Source organism: Trichosurus vulpecula, chromosome 9, assembly GCF_011100635.1.
Source record: "Trichosurus vulpecula isolate mTriVul1 chromosome 9, mTriVul1.pri, whole genome shotgun sequence".
NCBI lineage: Eukaryota > Metazoa > Chordata > Mammalia > Diprotodontia > Phalangeridae > Trichosurus > Trichosurus vulpecula.
In genome coordinates this window covers 49,409,824-49,428,359 of record NC_050581.1, presented here as the reverse complement: position 1 = coordinate 49,428,359, position 18,536 = coordinate 49,409,824, and the positions used below count along the sequence as shown (strand labels likewise).

The 18,536-nt window shown below is 37.5% G+C and overlaps 1 protein-coding gene across 1 annotated transcript in view; it reads right to left on the bottom strand.

Annotated features, from left to right (window-relative positions):
* Positions 1–325: 325 nt before the first annotated feature.
* LOC118832102 (glutamate receptor ionotropic, NMDA 2A-like) overlaps positions 326–18,536 on the bottom strand; it is a 29,501-nt gene continuing 11,290 nt past the window's right edge. The window contains exon 2 of the mRNA XM_036739542.1: positions 326–514. Coding sequence (XP_036595437.1) covers positions 326–514 — 189 coding nt within the window. The remainder of the gene's footprint in view (positions 515–18,536) is intronic.

The window sequence follows — 18,536 nt, the reverse complement described above, 5'->3', positions numbered from 1 at the left end:
GTTTCACTGGGCATCCTAAACTTACAGATTTGACTGGCATGATTGTGCACTTGAATAAATGCCAAATGGGCAAGAAAAGAAGGCAGGTTCAAGATTCAATAGAATTTATAGGGCCACTGGGGTAATGGGGAAATCCTGAACCTGTGATACTTGGGACTAGTGAGAGAGTATGATGATCCCTGAAAAAAATGACAGTACAAAGTTCACTATCACCTGTGCTTCCAAAGTGGCGCCTGCGGTCATATGGCCTAAGTGCCGCTGCCTTCAGTGTAGGGACTATCAAAGGAGTTTCTGAGACTGGACAAGGAGGGATTATCAGGAGATGTTAGTCTCCTAAAGTGTTCAACGTGAGCTCGCCGTTTCCAAGACTTCCAGTGTAGGGCTCCTGACATGACATAGTGATACAGATAGCAGTCAACTGGAAGGAAGAGGCTGCCAAGAGTAAAGGGTAATGTCCTTGTTGCGTATCAATGGCTTCTCTCTTTATTGTGCTTGGCTGAATGCTTTCTTGGGCCTATGGCCAATGAGGAGAATATGAATTCAAGCACTAACTGATCCTAGTACCTCAAAAAATTGTACTGGCTGCACCTCAGCGGAGAGCTGGTGTGTGTCTTGTCCCGAGGTGAATGGTCACAGATGGAGAATCACAGGGTCACTGATTTGGAGATAGAATGATGATTTAGCCCAAACCCCTCCATCTTTGAGAGGAATAAACTGAGACCCAGAGAAGTCAAATAATATCACACAGGTAGTAAGTAACAGATGTGGGATTCAAATTTGAGTTTCTAGTATACCATGCTACTTCCTTGTGTTTGTTTGTTTGGTTTTTATTTTTAGATTTTTTATTTTTAGTTTACAACACTCAGTTCCACAAGTTTTTGAGTTCCAAATTTTCTTCCCCTCCCTCCCCTGCCCCCTCCCCCCCAAGATGGCACAGAATCCAATATATGTTCTACATATACCTTCTCATTAAAGTTATTTACACAATAGTCAAGTTGTAAAGAAGAATTATGACCAATGGAATGAATCATGAGAAAGAAGAAACAAAACCAAAAAAAAAAAAGAGAGGAAAAAAGAGAGAGCAAATAGTTTGCCTCAATCTGCATTCAGGCTCCATAATTTTTTCCCTGGATGTATGTAGCTCTTTCCATCATGAGTCCTCTGGAGCTGTCTTTGATGAAGGAAAGGATATTGCTGAGAAGAGCCGAGTCTATCAAAGTTAGTCATCACAGAAACAATATGTCTGTGGTTGTGTACAATGTTCTCCTGGATCTGCTCCCCTCACTCAGCATTATATTATATAGGTCTTTCCAGGTTGTTATGAAGTCCATATCTTCCCCATTTCTTATAGCACAATAGTATCCCATTACATTCATATACCACTTGTTTAGCCATTCCCCAATTGATGCACATTCCCTTGATTTCCAGTTCTTTGCTACCACAAAAAGAGCTGCTATAAATATTTTTGTACATACAGGTCCCTTTCCCACTTGTGTGATCTCTTTGGGATACAGCCCTAGAAGTGTTATCACTGGGTCAAAGGGTTTGTACATTTTAATAACCCTTTGGGCATAGTTCCAAATTGCTCTCCAGAAAGCCTAGATCCATTCACAACTCCACCAACAGTGTAACAGTGTTCCAATTTTCCCACATCCTCTCCAGCATTTATCATTTTCCTGTTTTGTCATGTTAGCCAATCTGACAGGAGAGACATGGTACCTAAGAGTTGTTTTGATTTGCATTTCTGTAATCAATAGTGATTTAGAGCACTTTTTCATATACCTACAGATATCTTTAATTTCTTCCTCTGAAAACTGCCTGTTCATATCCTTTGACCATTTATCAACCAGGGAATGACTTGTATTCCTATAAATTTGGCTCAGTTCCCTGTATATTTTAGAAATGAGGCCTTTATCAGAGACACTGGTTGTAAAGATTTTCTCCCAATTTTCTGCTTCCCTCCTAATCTTTGTTGCATTGGCTGTGTTTATACAAAAATTTTTCAACTTAACATAATCAAAATTATCCATTTTTGCATTTTGTATTGCTCTCTATCTCTTGTTGAGTCATGAATTCTTCTCTTTCCCATAAATCTGACAGGCAAACTATTCCATGCTCTCCCAAATTGCTTATAGTATCAACCTTTATATCTAAATCATGAACCCATTTTGACTTTATTTTGGTATACGGTGTAAGATATTGGTCTATACCCAGTTTCTGCCATACCATTTTCCAATTTTCCCAGCAGTTTTTGTGAAATAGTGAATTCTTAGCCCAGAAGCTGGCCTCTTTGGGTTTATCAAAGAGTAGATTGCTATAGTCGTTTACTACTGCATCTTGTGTACCTAACCTATTCCACTGATCAACTACTCTGTTTCTTAGCCAGTACCAAGTAGTTTTGATGACTGCTGCTTTATAGTACAGTTTAATATCTGGCGTGGCTAGGCCACCTTCCCTAGCATTTCTTTTCATTAATTCCCTAGATATTCTGGACATTTTGTTCTTCCAGATGAATTTTGTTATTATTTTATCTAGCTCTGTAAAATAATTTTTGGTAGTTCAATTGGTATGGCATTGAATAAATAAATTAATTTAGGTAAAATTGTCATTTTTATTATATTAGCTCAGCCTAACTTAAGCAACTGATGTTTTTCATTTATTTAGATCTAACTTCATTTGTGTGAAAAGTATTTTATAATTATGTTCATATAAGCCCTGGGTTTGTCTTGGCAGGTAAACTCCCAAATATTTTATAGTGTCTACAGTAACTTTAAATGGAATTTCTCTTTCTATCTCTTGCTATTGGGCTTTTTAGTAATATATAGGAATGCCAAGGATTTATGTGGGTTTATTTTATATGCTGCAACTTTACTAAAGTTTTTTTATTATTATTTCAAGTAGTTTTTTACTTGATTCTCTAGGATTCTCTAAGTAAATCATCATATCATCTGCGAAGAGTGATAGCTTAGTTTCTTCTTTGCCAATTCTAATTCCTTTGATTTCTTTTTCTTCTCTCATTGCTGAAGCTAAGATTCATGCTACTTCCTTTTAGAGGACTTCTGGGAGAAGAGATGATGTGGCAAAAGACCATTCCACTGACCTAGCGGACAGGGTAGGTAAAGGAGGGGGGCAAGAAGGGGTGGCAGAAAAGGTCATCTGTCAGGTAAGTTTCAGAGATAATCAATAGGGTCTCCACATGAGAACCATTTGATATAGAATGTCTCAGACAACAGAATCCTCTCTTTGATTGAAGATTAGATGAATGAATTTTCCCTAAACTTGTCTTACAGGGAAGAAGATTCACCGAATCTCAGAATCCCTCTCAAAATAATAGCCAGAATCATGAGTCAAGGTCATGCAGGGATGAAGTATGAACAACAGTTTCCTCCCAAGGAATACCCCCAAAGACAGGAAACAACCATCATCATGGCAGAAACTACTTGAGAACACTATTGAAGAACTATGCAAGGGCACTGGAAAAGTGTATGAATATCTACTTTTTTTTAATCCTCAGAACAGTATTCCCCAATTAACTGAAAAAATGGAATTTGAAAAAAATGTGTAGCAAAAATTCTAATAATCAACAATTAGATGCAAAACTCAAAGAGTTAAGGTAATACAATGAACAAAAACAGCTCAAAGAACAAAATATACAATTCAACATCAGCAAAACCTTGACTATACAGGCTTGAGAAGTAAAGAAATCAGAAGAGAGAGAGAATCCTTGAAGAAGGAGAATATTGAAAATTTCTGGTCTGAAATTTGTTGTTTTATATGGTCACAAGATGTCCAAAAAATGAAAACGCAAATTAGATAAAATGAAAAACAGAAAAGTTGTATACCATTAGCATAATGAAGGACAGAATAGTTATATCAAAGGAGATCACTGAACCTCTAGTTTCTGTGCAAAAATGGAAAGGAGTAAGAATAGATAAGAACCATAATTATTGACTCATAATTATTTGCCATCTGGTTTGTTAATAGGTATAATTTTTGGAATAAATATTAAGTGGAGATTTCCTGTGACTTCAATAATACACTCATAGCAGTGCATTATTAGCAAAGCACTTCCTAAATTTCACCTTGGATGAAATCTAATGGCACCTTTCTTAAAAGAAGATATTACATATTTACTAATAAATGATGTAAACATCAATAACCCTCAAAACATAAGACAATTATGTGTTTGCATGTTTTATCATATTCATAGCGTGTATCACTTTTAAAAAAATCTACAAGGACTTACAACAAAACAGCCTTTTGACTGAGGAGTAAATAGGGTATATAAATAAGTCCTAGAAGCATAAGGAGCAATTTATTATGATTTCAGTAATTACTGCAAAAGTCACTCAAAAGCATTGTAACATTTGTACTGCCTTTATTAATTATTACAAAATCTTTTGCTCAATTATGCACTCATAGCTTATTCATGTATGGCAAATCTATAAAATAGATTCGGGTAAAGTGACAACACTAGAGTATTTGATGTTGACTTGGAAAATTATTTACTGTTTACAATACCCTACCCATACAATAATTTTAAGAACAAATTATATAAAATTTGGCATTTTTTAGAGAGATGGTTTAGACCAAATATGGTTCTGCCGATGCTTATCTGCATTATCATCACTCCTTAATAGAACTCAAATTAAAGTGACACTTTAAAGTAATCACTTGATTTATGTGGATAACATTAATCTATATGGTGCCACCAAAAATTACATGAAGTAACTCTTTCATCTAGTGTAAGATTTCTCCAATAATATAAAATGATATTTGGACTCAATAAGTGTAAAATTCCTAATATATCTTAAAAATAAAAAAGAAGGTTCAAGCCTTCCAGGTTGAATCAATAGATCAAATTAGACCAATGAAGATTTTATTTATAAATAGCTTTTTCTCCCCCAGACAAGACACATTGAACATAAAGCTATCAAGGAAAAAGCAGTGGTTTGATATGTTAAGAGACAAACTGGCATTCTAAAATCAAAGCTTAATTGGAAGAGCACTTTTAAAGCAATTAACACTCATAAAATACCATTCTAAATGTATAATTTTGGAACTTTAAAGTAGTCTATGACAGATTTGGAAATTGTCCTAGCAAAATTCTTTGTAATATTAATGAAATGCAAGGCCTATAACCGTAAGGTAGCTATAGAATGATTAACACTTCCTCACCAAAAAAAAAAAAAAGAGGAAGAGGATTGATAAGCTCATTGATGATAAGCAGTCTAAAAATCTACAGAAATACATCAGGGCCAAACAAATATCCCTTTATTGAACAATATTCAAAGTTAATAATGGTCATTTACCAATGGATTTGTTAAAAGCAACCAAAACCAGATTACTTTCAGATGGAATCTATGAAACAGCTATGATCCAACAACTGAATCAAAAAGCCCTCCATAGACAACATCCACATGAATTCAGCCAACAATATGTGAACAAAGAAGCATCAAAGAAATAGCTGGGTCTTGGGGACTCACAGAAACAAAGGTATTTATGATGCAAATTCAGGATGAATTCATTATCAAAAGAAATGATAGAAGCGTGGGGATTCTTGAGAAGCCCAGATTTTAAGGAAAATGTAAAGAAATGGCAGAAACTCCATGACAAAAGTCAAGTCAAGTCAGGTCAGCAAACACTTAAGGATCTACTAATGTAACAGGCTCTGTGCTAAGCAATGGGGAAGGAGAGAGAGAAAGAAAGAAAGAAAGAAAGAAAGAAAGAAAGAAAGAAATAAAGAAAGAAAGAAAGAAAGAAAGAAAGAAAGAAAGAAAGAAAGAAAGGAAGGAAGGAAGGAAGGAAGGAAGGAAGGAAGGAAGGAAGGAAGGAAGGAAGAGAAAGAAAGAAGAAAGAGAGAAAGAGAAAGAAAGCAAGAAAGGAAGGAAGGAAGGATTCCTGCTCTCAAGTTGGTGACAGTCTAATTGAGGAGACAAATCTGCAACATGCAAACTATGTAGAAACAAAATATAAATGGTATAAACTGGAGATAATCTAGGTGGGGGTGGGAGTATGATGGGATGGGAGGTACTAGCACAGAGTCAGAAGATGGAGTGTCTTGTCTGAGGAACAGCAAGAAAGCCAGTGTCACAGGATTGTAGAGTACATGGAGGAGAGTAAGATATAAGAAGATTAGAAAGGTAGAACAGGGCCAAGTTATGAAGACTTTTAAAGACAAAGTATTTTATATTAGATCCTAGAGATGATAAGAAGTCACTAGAATTTATTGAATAGGAGGGTGACATGGTCAGATGTGCATTTTAAGAAAATGCAAGATGGCCTGGAGGGGACTGATGCTTGAAATAGGAAGATCGACCAGGTTACTGCAATAGTCTGGGCATGAGATGATTAAGGCCTGCATCAGAGTGGCGTCAGCCTCAAAAGAGGGAAGGGGGGGTATGTTAAAGAGATGTTACAAAAGTAAGATCAAGAGGATTTGGCAACAGAATGGATATGGGGGACAGATTGAGAAAGAATGAGGAGTGGAGGACAATACACGGGTTGTGAAGCTAGGAGAGGATGGTGCTTCCCTCAAAAGTAGCAATGAAGTTAGGAAAAGAAGAGGGTTTGGGAAAGAATGTAATTAAGTTTGAGATATGTTGAGTTTGAGGTGACTACAGAACACCCAGCTTGAGATGTCCAAAAGGTGGTTGGATACTCAAGATTAGAAGTCTGGAGGATAGGGCTTAATAAAATAGATTTGAGAATCATCTGCATAGAAATGATGACTGAATCTATAGGAGCTGATGAGATCACCGAGTAAGATAGAATGGAGGGAGAAAAGAAGAGGGCCTGGGATGGAGCCTTGGGAAACACCTGTGGTTAATGGGCATGACTGAGTTGAACATCTAGAAAAGGAAACTGAGAAAGAATGGTCAAACAGGTAGAAAGAGACCAAGGAAAGAGCAATGTCATGAAAACCTAGATAGAAGATAATATGAAAGAGAAGAGAATGACCAAGTGTCAAAGGCTGCAGAGAGGTCAAGAAAGATGAGGATTAAGAACAGGCTAATTTGGCAATTAAGAGACCATTGGTAATTTTAGGGAAAGTGAATGTTGAGGTTGAGTTGAATGATGAGGCAGGAAGCTAGATTATAGAGTTAAGAAGAGAGTGAAAAAAAAGGAAGTTAAAACGCTGGTTCTACATAGCCTTCTCAAGGAGTTTAGCCATGAAAGGAAGGAGAGGTTATAGGACAATAGCTCTTGGCGATAGATCAAGTAAGCATTTTGAGAATGAGTTAAATGTGGTCGTGTTAGTAGGCAGTAGGGAAGCAGTCAATAGGCAGGGAAAGTTTGAAGATTACAGACAGATTAAGAATGATAAAGGGGACAAACTGCTGGAAAAGACTGGAAAGAATGAGATCACTTGTGCATATAGAAGGGCTAGCCTTGGCAATGAGAAGGTCATCCTCTTAATGTGAGACAGGAGTGATGGGAGAGATAGCATATAAATTATGAGTGAATAATGATACACTGGTAAATGTTTAATAACTAGCTGTCTCAAAAAATCCTTATATGCATGACATACTTTTTAGTCTAATCTGCAAAAGTAATCTTTTCTTCATGGTTCTCTTAAGTCTAGACAAACAAATCAAGTCCTGATTTGTAGTGTTTGCTAATTAACAAAGTGTAAATGACCACACTGAAAATTTAACAACTGGCTCTCTCAAGACCATTAAGGACTGACTCCAGAACATCCTTGAAAGGAAAGAAGGGAGACCTTTTTATGAATGATCTTAATTTTTTTCAGTTAAATATGAGGCAAGGTATGCCTTGCCATTCTGTTGAAAAGCTTCCAGGTAATCTAACCTGAAAGCTATACCACCGCCTTCCTCACTCCCTGGTATTGGAGATTTCATAAGAAAGTGTCCAGTTGAAAGAGTGGACTCTGGGTCAAGGTTACATCTTGTGATCTAGCCTGCTGTTTTCTGACACTTTTTTTATTCATGTCTTCTGTTAGTGTCTTCATGTCTATTAGTCTTCTGTTCAGTGTCTCTACTTTTTGGCCATGCTTACTCTACTAAACAAAAAATTGTTTAAAACTGTGAGAGTTGGGGAGAGCCCTGGAGAAAGGGTACAGGGAGTATCCCATCTCTGTGGAACTTATGAAGGGTGCTGCTTGTTTACACTTGCTTAATAAACACTATTGGATATTTACACAGGAAAAAAAAATATGAGGCAGGGTTCTCAGCTGAAAGGGTAAGGGATCTCCATTTCCTACCATGGGATATTTAAGGAAGGATGGAAAAATTTCACACATATAGACATTATGATGGTCAGAATCATGCATCAAAATTTCATTATCTTTCACAGACTGACAGTTAACAATGCCCCATACAACAAATACAACCTTGAAATAATCCTTGAGAATTCAACCAATAAACTGTACTTGAATCGGAGAATTATCTCAGACCAACTGGTTGTCCACAGTGCCTGGATATAAAATTCACCCATAAATTCTTAAGAGCATTTTAATATATTTTGCCATACTAAATCCACAAGCTGCATGGAACAAAATCTTTCAAAATATAGTAAATATTGTGAAGGTAGAAATGACAAAATTTAACAACACGTTGTGTATGTGGAGTCGAGAATGACAATAAAATCGTGAGCATGGGTGACTGTGAGGAGGTGATATCCTTGAGAGTAACTGAAAAGTTGCAGAAAAGGAAATGATTTAGGAGGAAATGAGTTCTACATTGAACATGTGGAGCTTGAGATGCCTATGGGGCATGCAATTCTAGACAGACAAAAGAGCTGGTGACAGAGGACTGGGGCTCAGGATGGGGATTAGAGAGTGAGCAGGAATGAGTAGGGGAAAATCTGCTGGAGAATAGAGAGGGGGTGAAATCAAGGGGGCATAAACAAGGGTTGCCTTGGCAAGGGGAAGGGCCATTTGTTCATATGAGACCAGGATGAAGGAGGTGATTTTAAAGGAAGCTGCCTGCTTGATGTGGGGATAAGGAAGGGGGGAGAAGAGATTCAGGGATGGGGAACCTTAGGCCTCAAGGCCACATGTGGCCTTCTAAGTCCTGGGCACGGACTTTTAACTGATTCAAAGTTTTACAGAGAAAATCCTTTCGTTAAGGGGATTTGTTCTGTGAAGTTTGGATTCAGTCAAAGGGCTGAACTTGAGAACCTAGAAGGCTCCATGTGGCCTCGAGGCTGCAGCTTCCCCACCTCTGAAATAGGTCTTGATGAACCACATAAAATTTTTCAGTGCAGAATAAAGTGGCATCCTCAGCTTACAAGGTGAAGGAAGAGTACCATAGTAGGCTTGAGGGAAAATTTAAAAATTTTAATAACAGCTACTGTGAGTGAGATATCAAATAGATTAGGAAGGTGTGAAAGGATTTCATTGATGCAATGAGAGTCCAGTTAAGATCATGTAGCATAAATTTGTATCAGCCTCTATCAGCATGGTTCCATGAATTTTCTCTAGTCCTGTTTAACAACATGTAAATCAGGAGGAATAATTGAAGGATGGTGTTGGTAAAATGTGATCCACAACAGAACAAGGGGAAAGAGGTTTTAATATAAAGCTGAATTGAGTAATCAAGACAAGAATAACTGTGAGTGATAAAAATCAAAGGAATCACTATCTCTTTGTATGTCTAAACTGGAAAAGTAGGTCTTGGGAAGTAAGTAGATTGAGCAACTGGAAAGTTAGAGAAGTTGAATAATGATCAATATGTGGACAATGAAGAATAAGGGCAAAGGTTGTGTTCGAGAGTGAGAATGTGATCCAGCCACTGAATTGATTGAGGAAGGGAGGCTTAGAACAAAAGGACTCAATACCTGTCCTGGCTATTAGCACTTTCACTGTCAGTAGGGTAAAGCAAATTACTAATACTCAGAGATATCATCTACGAGCCTGAAAGAACATTCCCCAAACTAGAAGTGCTCTGGGGATGATTTTTTTCAGCAATCACAATCCTGCCCACTTGAAGTCAAGGACTTTCATTCCAATAAATTTGACTCTTTATACGTAAGTTCTGGGTCTGGGTTGTTTCATTTTCTGATATGACCATTAACTTAGCATAAAAGGGACCATTTAGAGAGCATTTGCTGCTAAGTGGTGGAGAGGACTAATAAACTCTCCCAAACCCCAACTGCATTTTCTTACCAGGAGTTCTTAACACAAATCAAATCACAGTGTCAGACTAAAAATAATAACAATACTTTAAAGGATATAGCATATTTGCTCTATCAAAATGGAGGCAACCATTAGCCTCTACAAGTGACAGGACAAGAAAGGAAGCTGCTTCCTCTTGGTTTATATCTTGTTCCTCTCACAACTCAAGGTTCCAGCTCCATCTTGGGCCCCACATCAGCTCCACCTAAACTATCAGATATCATGAATAAAAGGAAAAACCATAAAGCAAATCTCCTTGTTCATTACGTCTGGTCAGCAATATAACAAAATATAAATAAATAAACTATTAAATTGTCACTTCATATTAAAGGGAGTGTGATCTCAAGTGGAACTAATAGATGAAGAATGGTGCAAAAAGAAAGTATGTTTGACAGATGCAATATGGATCTGGCTTATTGCTTCTACCCTTGCTATAGCAGCAGGCATGCCTATTCTGCAGGTTGGCTATGATTGTTTTAACCGGGCTCGTGTGTTCCATTACTATTCCTTGTGCTATTAAATTTAAATCACGTGGAGAGTAAAGTGAGTAGAACGTGGGGAACAATTTATACAATAATAACAATGCTGTAAAGAAAAACAGCTTCGAAAGATTTAAGAACTATGTTCAATGCGATAACCCAACCCAATCCCAGAGGACCAATGATGAAGAATACTCCCCAATTCCCGAGAGAAGTGATGGGTTCAAGCGCAGAATAAGCCATACATTTTGGACACAGCAAATGTGAGGATTTGCTTTGTTTGACAATGAATATTTGTTACAAAAGTTTTATTCTTTTTTTTTTCTTTTTCAACTGGGGGGTAGGGTTGGGGGGAAAAAGAAAGATTACCAATAAGGTTGCCAAAAGAAAGAGAAAAAGAAAAAGAGGCTCATTAAAGGATTTAAACAAATGCACCCAAGAAAATAAAAGGTAGCCCAGAAGATAACACCAACAGGCAGGAAAGCTTTGAAAGTTATGTGTTGAATTTATTTCATACCTAAAAGGAAAATCAAGCTCCATGTGATAAAGATTCACAGTTTCTTGTACAGTCTCTTTTTCTTTTTTGACTATGTATATAGTCAAAATTCCAGAATGATGGTTATAGTGGTTAATTCCAGAATTCTTTTATAAGGGAAAAGTGTGAAAATTATAATTCCTTTCTTGTTAAGAATGACGATATGATTAGAGTTCTTACCTTAAGGATCCAGAGACCACCAAGGGATGGTGTGCACGAACTCGGATGGGGTAAAAACTGTATCTTTATTTTCACTAATCTTTGGGTTTTGGTTTTTTTTTTAGTAATTCAATATATTTTATTTTATGCATTTAAAAGCTCTATTCTTAGAAAGGGTCTACAGGCTGACTGAACTACGAAATCAGTCCGTGACACAGAAATAGCTGATCTAGATAGATTAGTCCAACTCTCCTCATCTTATAGATGAGAAAATAAAGGCCAAGAGGATTACAATGATTAGTCCAAGATCATGCGAGTGAGGGATAGGGTCAGAATTAGGCCCTTGGGCAAGTCGCTTAACCCTAATTGCCCTGCCTTCCCCCCTCCAAAAAAACTTTTTAAAAAAAGAACTAGAACCAGAACTCTCTCTTACAACACTGTCCAGTGTTATTTCCACTCTACCACTCTGACATTCATCCATAGCTTCAAGTTCATTCCTCTATAACCAACTGAACTAGCAGCCAAAAACAGACAAGTCAACAGATTAGTTTAAGAAATGAAAGTTAATTTCAATAGAGTTCAGATTTCCTCACAAATGAGTGTTAAACAGTATTGATTATTGAATGCCTTTCCCTCCTTCTTCACTTACCCTAAATCTTTTGCTTTCTTATCTCTCCTACTTCAGAGTCTTGGGGAGGCTGTGCTTACTAGAGAGGTTGAGAATTATGAAGATATATTAACTAGATGTTCAGACACCTCCCTGCAGGACCATGTGTGAACCATATGAATCATCCTCCTCAAAAAGTATTTATTAAGTCTTTCTTGCACGTGGAATTCTGTTCCTTATACAATCTGCTACAATCCTCTTGTACAATCTGTTATGACATTTCTGGATGCAGCTGCCTTCCAGTCATCTGGACAAGAACTAAACTGAACAGAAGTGAAATAATACCCTCACATACAAAAGCCTTCTTGGTCCTGATACTTAATCATATCACTTGAAACCAGCCCCCAAAAGGAGAAACAGAACTACATAGAAGTGAACCCACAGACTGACACCTATTTATTTATAGCTTCAAAATGATTGTCAACTGAAAAAAATAAAATTGAATATTAAAAATGAAAAGACCTAAAAGTAATTTGTAGAACAAGCAAACAAAAAAACATGTGGTCGTAGCTACAACTCAGGACACAAAACAATTTTCAGCTTTTCTTTCAGAATGTGTAATAAGAAGCTCTGGTTGAAAATAAATCCTAACGAATTTCAAATAATTAAGTGGTGCCCCGGTCATCATGTTTCCACATGGAAGTAAGAGGAAAAGACAGAGAGGGAAAAAGAGGGAAGGAGGGGGAGGAAGAACACTTTTGACCATAATAGCTTACACTTATATCCCACTTTACATCTATTATCCCACTCAATCCTCACAATAACATTAGGAGGTAGGCAGTGAAAGTCCTATTATTCCATTTTATATTTGAGAAAACTCAGACCTGGGGAGGTTCATGACACTCAAGGTTGCAGTTTGTATATGTTGGAACCAGGGCTGAAACTTAGCACATAGGCTGATAGATGTAGAGGTAGGATGGAACCTTGGAGGTTATGTTGTTCACACACACACACACACACGCACGCACGCACGCACGCACGCATGCACGCACACACGCACACACTCCTTATTTTTATAGAAAACTGAGGCCCAGAAAAAAATGCCCAAAATCCAATAGGCAATAAGTGACAGAGCTGGGATTTTAACCTGGGTCATCTGACTTCAAATTCAGTCTACCCTCTACCTCCCCTAACCACTATATAATAATGCTCCTTAAATCCAAATTCCCAGGCATCTTTCTACCATACCATACAACCTCTGTTCTGGGAAATGAAAGAAACTCTAAGATGGACACGCCCATAGCCAGTTGGAAAGGCCATTTCCCATCAGAGGACTAAAAAAAGCAAAAGGTTTTGTTTACAAGCAAACCAATGTGCATGAGCCTACTAAGTCACTTCCAATACTGCCTTTGGGAAAGGTGCTTCTTTGGATGTTGAGCATCTTTAGAATAGTGTTAGTCTATTCCTGTTCTGCAATTCATCACATTCAAAGCTCTGACACAGAGTCTCACGTAGGTTCGTTCACTCAGTTTATAGAAAAGTCTTGGTGAATACCAGGTCACTAGACCCAAATGGCTCTGGAGAAGAAAGTGAGGCTGGTGACTTGCACAGCCCTCCCTCACTCAAATCAAAGTCAACTGCAAGTCGTGTCATCATTTCTCTGACATCATGATCTTCTTTGAAAATGAAGGACAAACATACAAAAAGAAGCCCAATAGAGTCAGTGAGATCCTGCCCACCATTCACAGAATATTTGACTTAGAAGATTGTGCAGTGTCCATGACAGTATCCTGTACTTAACATAGAAGCTATGCCATTTATTAAAAGAGTGATCTGGGTAACCATGAGCAAGTGACTTAATTCCTCTCTGCCTCTTTAAAAAATACTATTTCTAGTCTCTGTATACAAGCATAGGAATATTGCACAGAAAGCATTGCATAAACCATAGAGAGTCATATTAAGTATCAGCTATTATTATTAGGACATAGACAGAATAATAATGCAAGGGAAACAGGGGGAAAGGACAGGGGCCATTCTCGAGAGGGGAAGTTGGCAACCATCTCTATGTTTTTCACATTTGCTAGAGAAATGTATATTATTAGGTTTTGTTTTTTAGTCACTTTCCAGTCGTGTCCCTCTCTTCAGGGGCCCATTTGGGGTTTTCTTGGCAAAGATACTGGAGTGGTTTTGCCATTTCTTTCTCCAGCTCTTTTTATAGTTGAGGAAACTGAGGCAAACAGGATTAAGTGATTTGCCTGAGGTCACACAACTAGCGTCTGGGGCTGGATTCGAACTGAAGAAGAAGAGTCTTCCTGACTCTAGGTCCAACACTGTCCGCTATGCCACCTAGCTGCCCTGTATATTATTAGGACACAGCCTGAATGATAGCCTCAAAGAAACCTCAAAATACTATTATATTCTCTCATAGATTTTTTTGAGCCAGAAAGATCCTTAGAAACCATCAGGTCCCACTCTTTAATATTATGCATGAGGAAACTGGAATGTGGGCAGTTATATGATTTTCACTGATGATAATTACACTAGTCGTAAGTGGCAGAGTAAAAATTTTAACTCAGGTCCTTTGATTTCAAATGCAGCAGTCTTTCCATATTGCTTCCATGCCCCTAGGCATTTAGCTCTCCACATTTGTCTGATGAGCCTATAAAGAGGATGCTCTATAACTCTTATGTATGACTAACTTAATTTCTCTTCTCCCCTTTCCTCTATGTGTTGTCTTCTCCCATTAGAATGTAAGCTCCTCAAGGGCAGAGACTGTCTTTCTTTTTGCTTGCATTTGTATTCCCAACACTTAGTACCATGCCTAGCATAGAGTAAGCATTTAATACAGCTGTTACCTCCTACCTGTGCAATATCTCTTCCCATGACATGATGCAAATCCTGAATTTGCTTCTTCCTAGAGAAACAAGTGCTTTGAAGCCATTTGGTCTATAAATTATCACAATAGTAGACCCGAGGATTACCACCAAATAAATCTATTCCACATTTCCTAGTGAATCCTAAAATCCAAATCCTACCCAAATCACTTTGTTATAAAATAGTCAGCATTTTCAACCATTCTTTAAAAAATACTGAGACAGACCCAATGGCTGTGCTATACCTAATGACTAAGAATGAATACACATCTAACTGCCTACCAGATATCAAAATATATTTTTTAATTCAAATTGAGAGGCAGCATGCCTTAGAGGATGGAGCCAGACTCAGATTCAGGAAGGCCTGGGTTCAAGTTCTGTCTCTGGCACATAGTGGCTATGTAATGCCAGGTATCATTTAACTTTTAAGTTCCCTGAAAAATTCCCCAAGACTATAAGGTGCCAATCAACTGTTGATTTGCATAGATAAAAGAAGAATGCTTGCCAGGAGTAATCTGCCCTGAAGAAATCACAGGTCTGGAACACCAAATAAGTAAATTGTACATTATCTAAATCAAGAGTTTTGCAAAATGGGAAATATTATAACTGCTTTAAGGAATTCACCACATCTGGAATATAAAAACACAACTGCATCAAGATGAAAATATATTATACAACTCACCAAAACGTATTTTGGCTAAAAAAAAACCTTAGGTTTCTTTATTCATCTCTTCCAAGAATAATTCAGAAATATTCATCTGCCAGTCTCAAAAGTCTCTTGTTAGAAAACATGCAAATCACTGGAGTCTGGACCAGATATTTGCACATCCTAAGCATGGCTGCCAACTGTTTTGAGGAATAACTGTAACATGCAGTTTGACTTGTCACAAACTAAATACCTACATAGAGAACTTTCTGACATTAAATGTGTTGGGGGGTGGGGGCAAAAAATAAATTTCATTGTGCTTTGTTACATTTTCCCTCCTCCTGGCTTGAACCCTGCTCTATGTTAGGTGCTGAAAAGCTACCTACTTGGATACTCTTAGTCCTGACTTAGCTCTTTCATATTGCTACAAGGCAAGAATACATTTATAGGTTTTTGTATGTTTTTGTTTGTTTCTTATGGTATGGAAGCTTCTTAATAATCTGGTTCACATCCATTTGAGCCTCTCAGTGAAACAAATCCTTACCCCTACAAGTTTCAAATGACTTAGCTGGAATATCTGGGGGGCTTCTTGTTTGTTTGTTTTTACCCTGGGTCTGTTCAGCTATAGGCACTGACTGGTTTCAAATACAACCGCTCTTGCTGGCTGAGATTTTCCTAATTTGGGGAAGACAAGGCAGATGATGAGGTTTTCAGCTATTTTGTAGCAATAAAACATAAAAAGAGCAGAGAACAGTATTTTGATGTCAAATAGTGCTGTCCAGAGAAACATTCACAAAGCTATCAAAACATCACTCAAACCTGACAATAACTATGAGCGAGGGAAGGAGGGAGAAGACTGAAGTCTTAATCTCTGCTTTTATTATTCTTTATTTTAACTCTTCCACTCCGCCTGTCACCACACCAATTACGGGGAAACTCTTTATAAATGAGGTGTCTACAGCTCTACATCTAAAATAGACAGTATTATGGACTGCAAAGGTCATTAGAGTGGGAGGCAGGAACCCCAGATGTTAGTTCCAATCCTGGAGCTAGTTAGTTTTATGATCTGGGATGTGTCACTTCCTATTTCTAGGTTTTGGTTCACTAATCTATTAAAAGATAGCATCACAAAAAAATGAAAAAAAAAACTTTAAAAGGGGCAGCTAGGTGGTACAATGGATAGAGCACCAGCCCTGGAGTCAGGAGAACCTAAGCTCAAATCAGGCCTCAGACACTTGACACGTACTAGCTGTATGACCCTGGGCAGTTCACTTAACCCCAATTGCCTTGCCTTCCCCCCCCAAAAAAGATAGCAGTTGGGGTAACTATAAAGAAAGTGAGGGGCAGGGGGAGATCATAAATCTAGAAAGTACCATTGAGAATAACACTTTTGTTTTACAGATGAGAAAACTACACAGAGGTTAAGTGACTTACCCAAGGTCTTATAAATAGTCATCACTGGGCAGTGAGAGATGGGATTTAAACCTAGGTCCTCTCACTCCCAAGCCAATGTTCTTTCCTCTGAATCATTATTTCTTATGAGTAGTTAGTTTATCTGTCCCTTCCAATTCTTCAATTTTCTTTTTATTTTAAGTCATTGCTGTCAGTCTTCAGGTGTTCTTAACCTTGAGGTCCATGAACTTGCTCTTTTTATATTTTGATAACCATATTTCAATAATTCAATTCTCGGTATCTCATCATATATAATTAAAAACATTACTCTGAGGAATGCATAAACTTTACCAGGCTACCCAAGGGAACCGTGATAGAAGAAGAAGAAGAAGAAGAAGAAGAAGAAGAAGAAGAAGAAGAAGAAGAAGAAGAAGAAGAAGAAGAAGAAGAAGAAGAAGAAGAAGAAGAGGAAGAAGAAGAAAAAGAAGAAGAAGAAGAAGAGCAAGAGCAAGAGCAAGAACAAGAACAAGAAGAGGAAGAGGAAGAAGAATCACTATAGAACTGAAAGAGAGAAGTTTGGCTTCCAGTAGAATGTGAGCTCCTTGAAGGTCAAGGCAGCCACTATAATTGTTGCAAAATTGTTCCAAAATCCTCAATTTGCCTTCCTTTCTCCAGGAGAAATAAATATTCCAAAAGTATTTGGTATGCCAGTTATGACAACAGGAGTTGATCCAAAGATTACCACCATCGAACTCTCTTTACCATCTCTCAGCATATCCTAGAGTTCCCCCAAATCATTTTATGCTGAGAAATGCTGATATCTAAAGTGTATTTATGCAGGTACAATGCTTGAACAATACCTGGTGACTGTTGTTTTGTCTTTGTATCTCCAGTGTTTACTTAGTCCAATGCCTTTAATGTGGTAAGTACTCATTAAATGTTTATCAAAACTATATTCTTTGGGGTCAGCACTTGGCATAAAAAAAACAACTTTTCAATGTCAGTAACTTTCATAAGTCTGTCTATATGCTTAAATAGTAGGGAAGGAAATTTGCAAAATAAACACTAGAAAATGAACCAGTATAATTCATTAAAATCTTTAATTTTCAATGATAGTAACAGCTCACATTTCTATAGTGAGCTATTACTATCATTGATAATTAAAGCACGCTTGACAGAGTGCTTGTGACATAACTAGTACAAGGTATTGTAAGCATTATATCTATTTTACAGATGAAGAAACTGAGGCTCAGAGAGAATAAGTGATGTGTTTCCAGATCATCCATACAGACAGTAAGGAGCAGAATGAGGGGCTACAAGCCAGACATTCAGACTCCAAATTCAGTATTCTTTCCAATACGCTAACATGTCTCTTCAGTATATCAGCCACACATTAATTTCACACAGCAAAGGATGCCTTTTCACATTTAGAGGGGTCAACTAATGTTACTTGAACATTATTAATAGGAATTGCACATGTAAGTCTATTTCCATTGGAAGAATCAGACTCGTGCTAACCCACCACCTCCCTAACCCTCTCTCCAACTGGAATTTCTTAATATTATACCTTACTCCACAATGCTACCTGTTCTACCCCAAAAACAATACACCTCACTGTCAATTTTAATTTTAGCTTAATCTTTCTAGCCTACTATCTTCATATCCCCTTTAGGAATCTTTTATTTGGAAAACTCTTGGAATCTTATG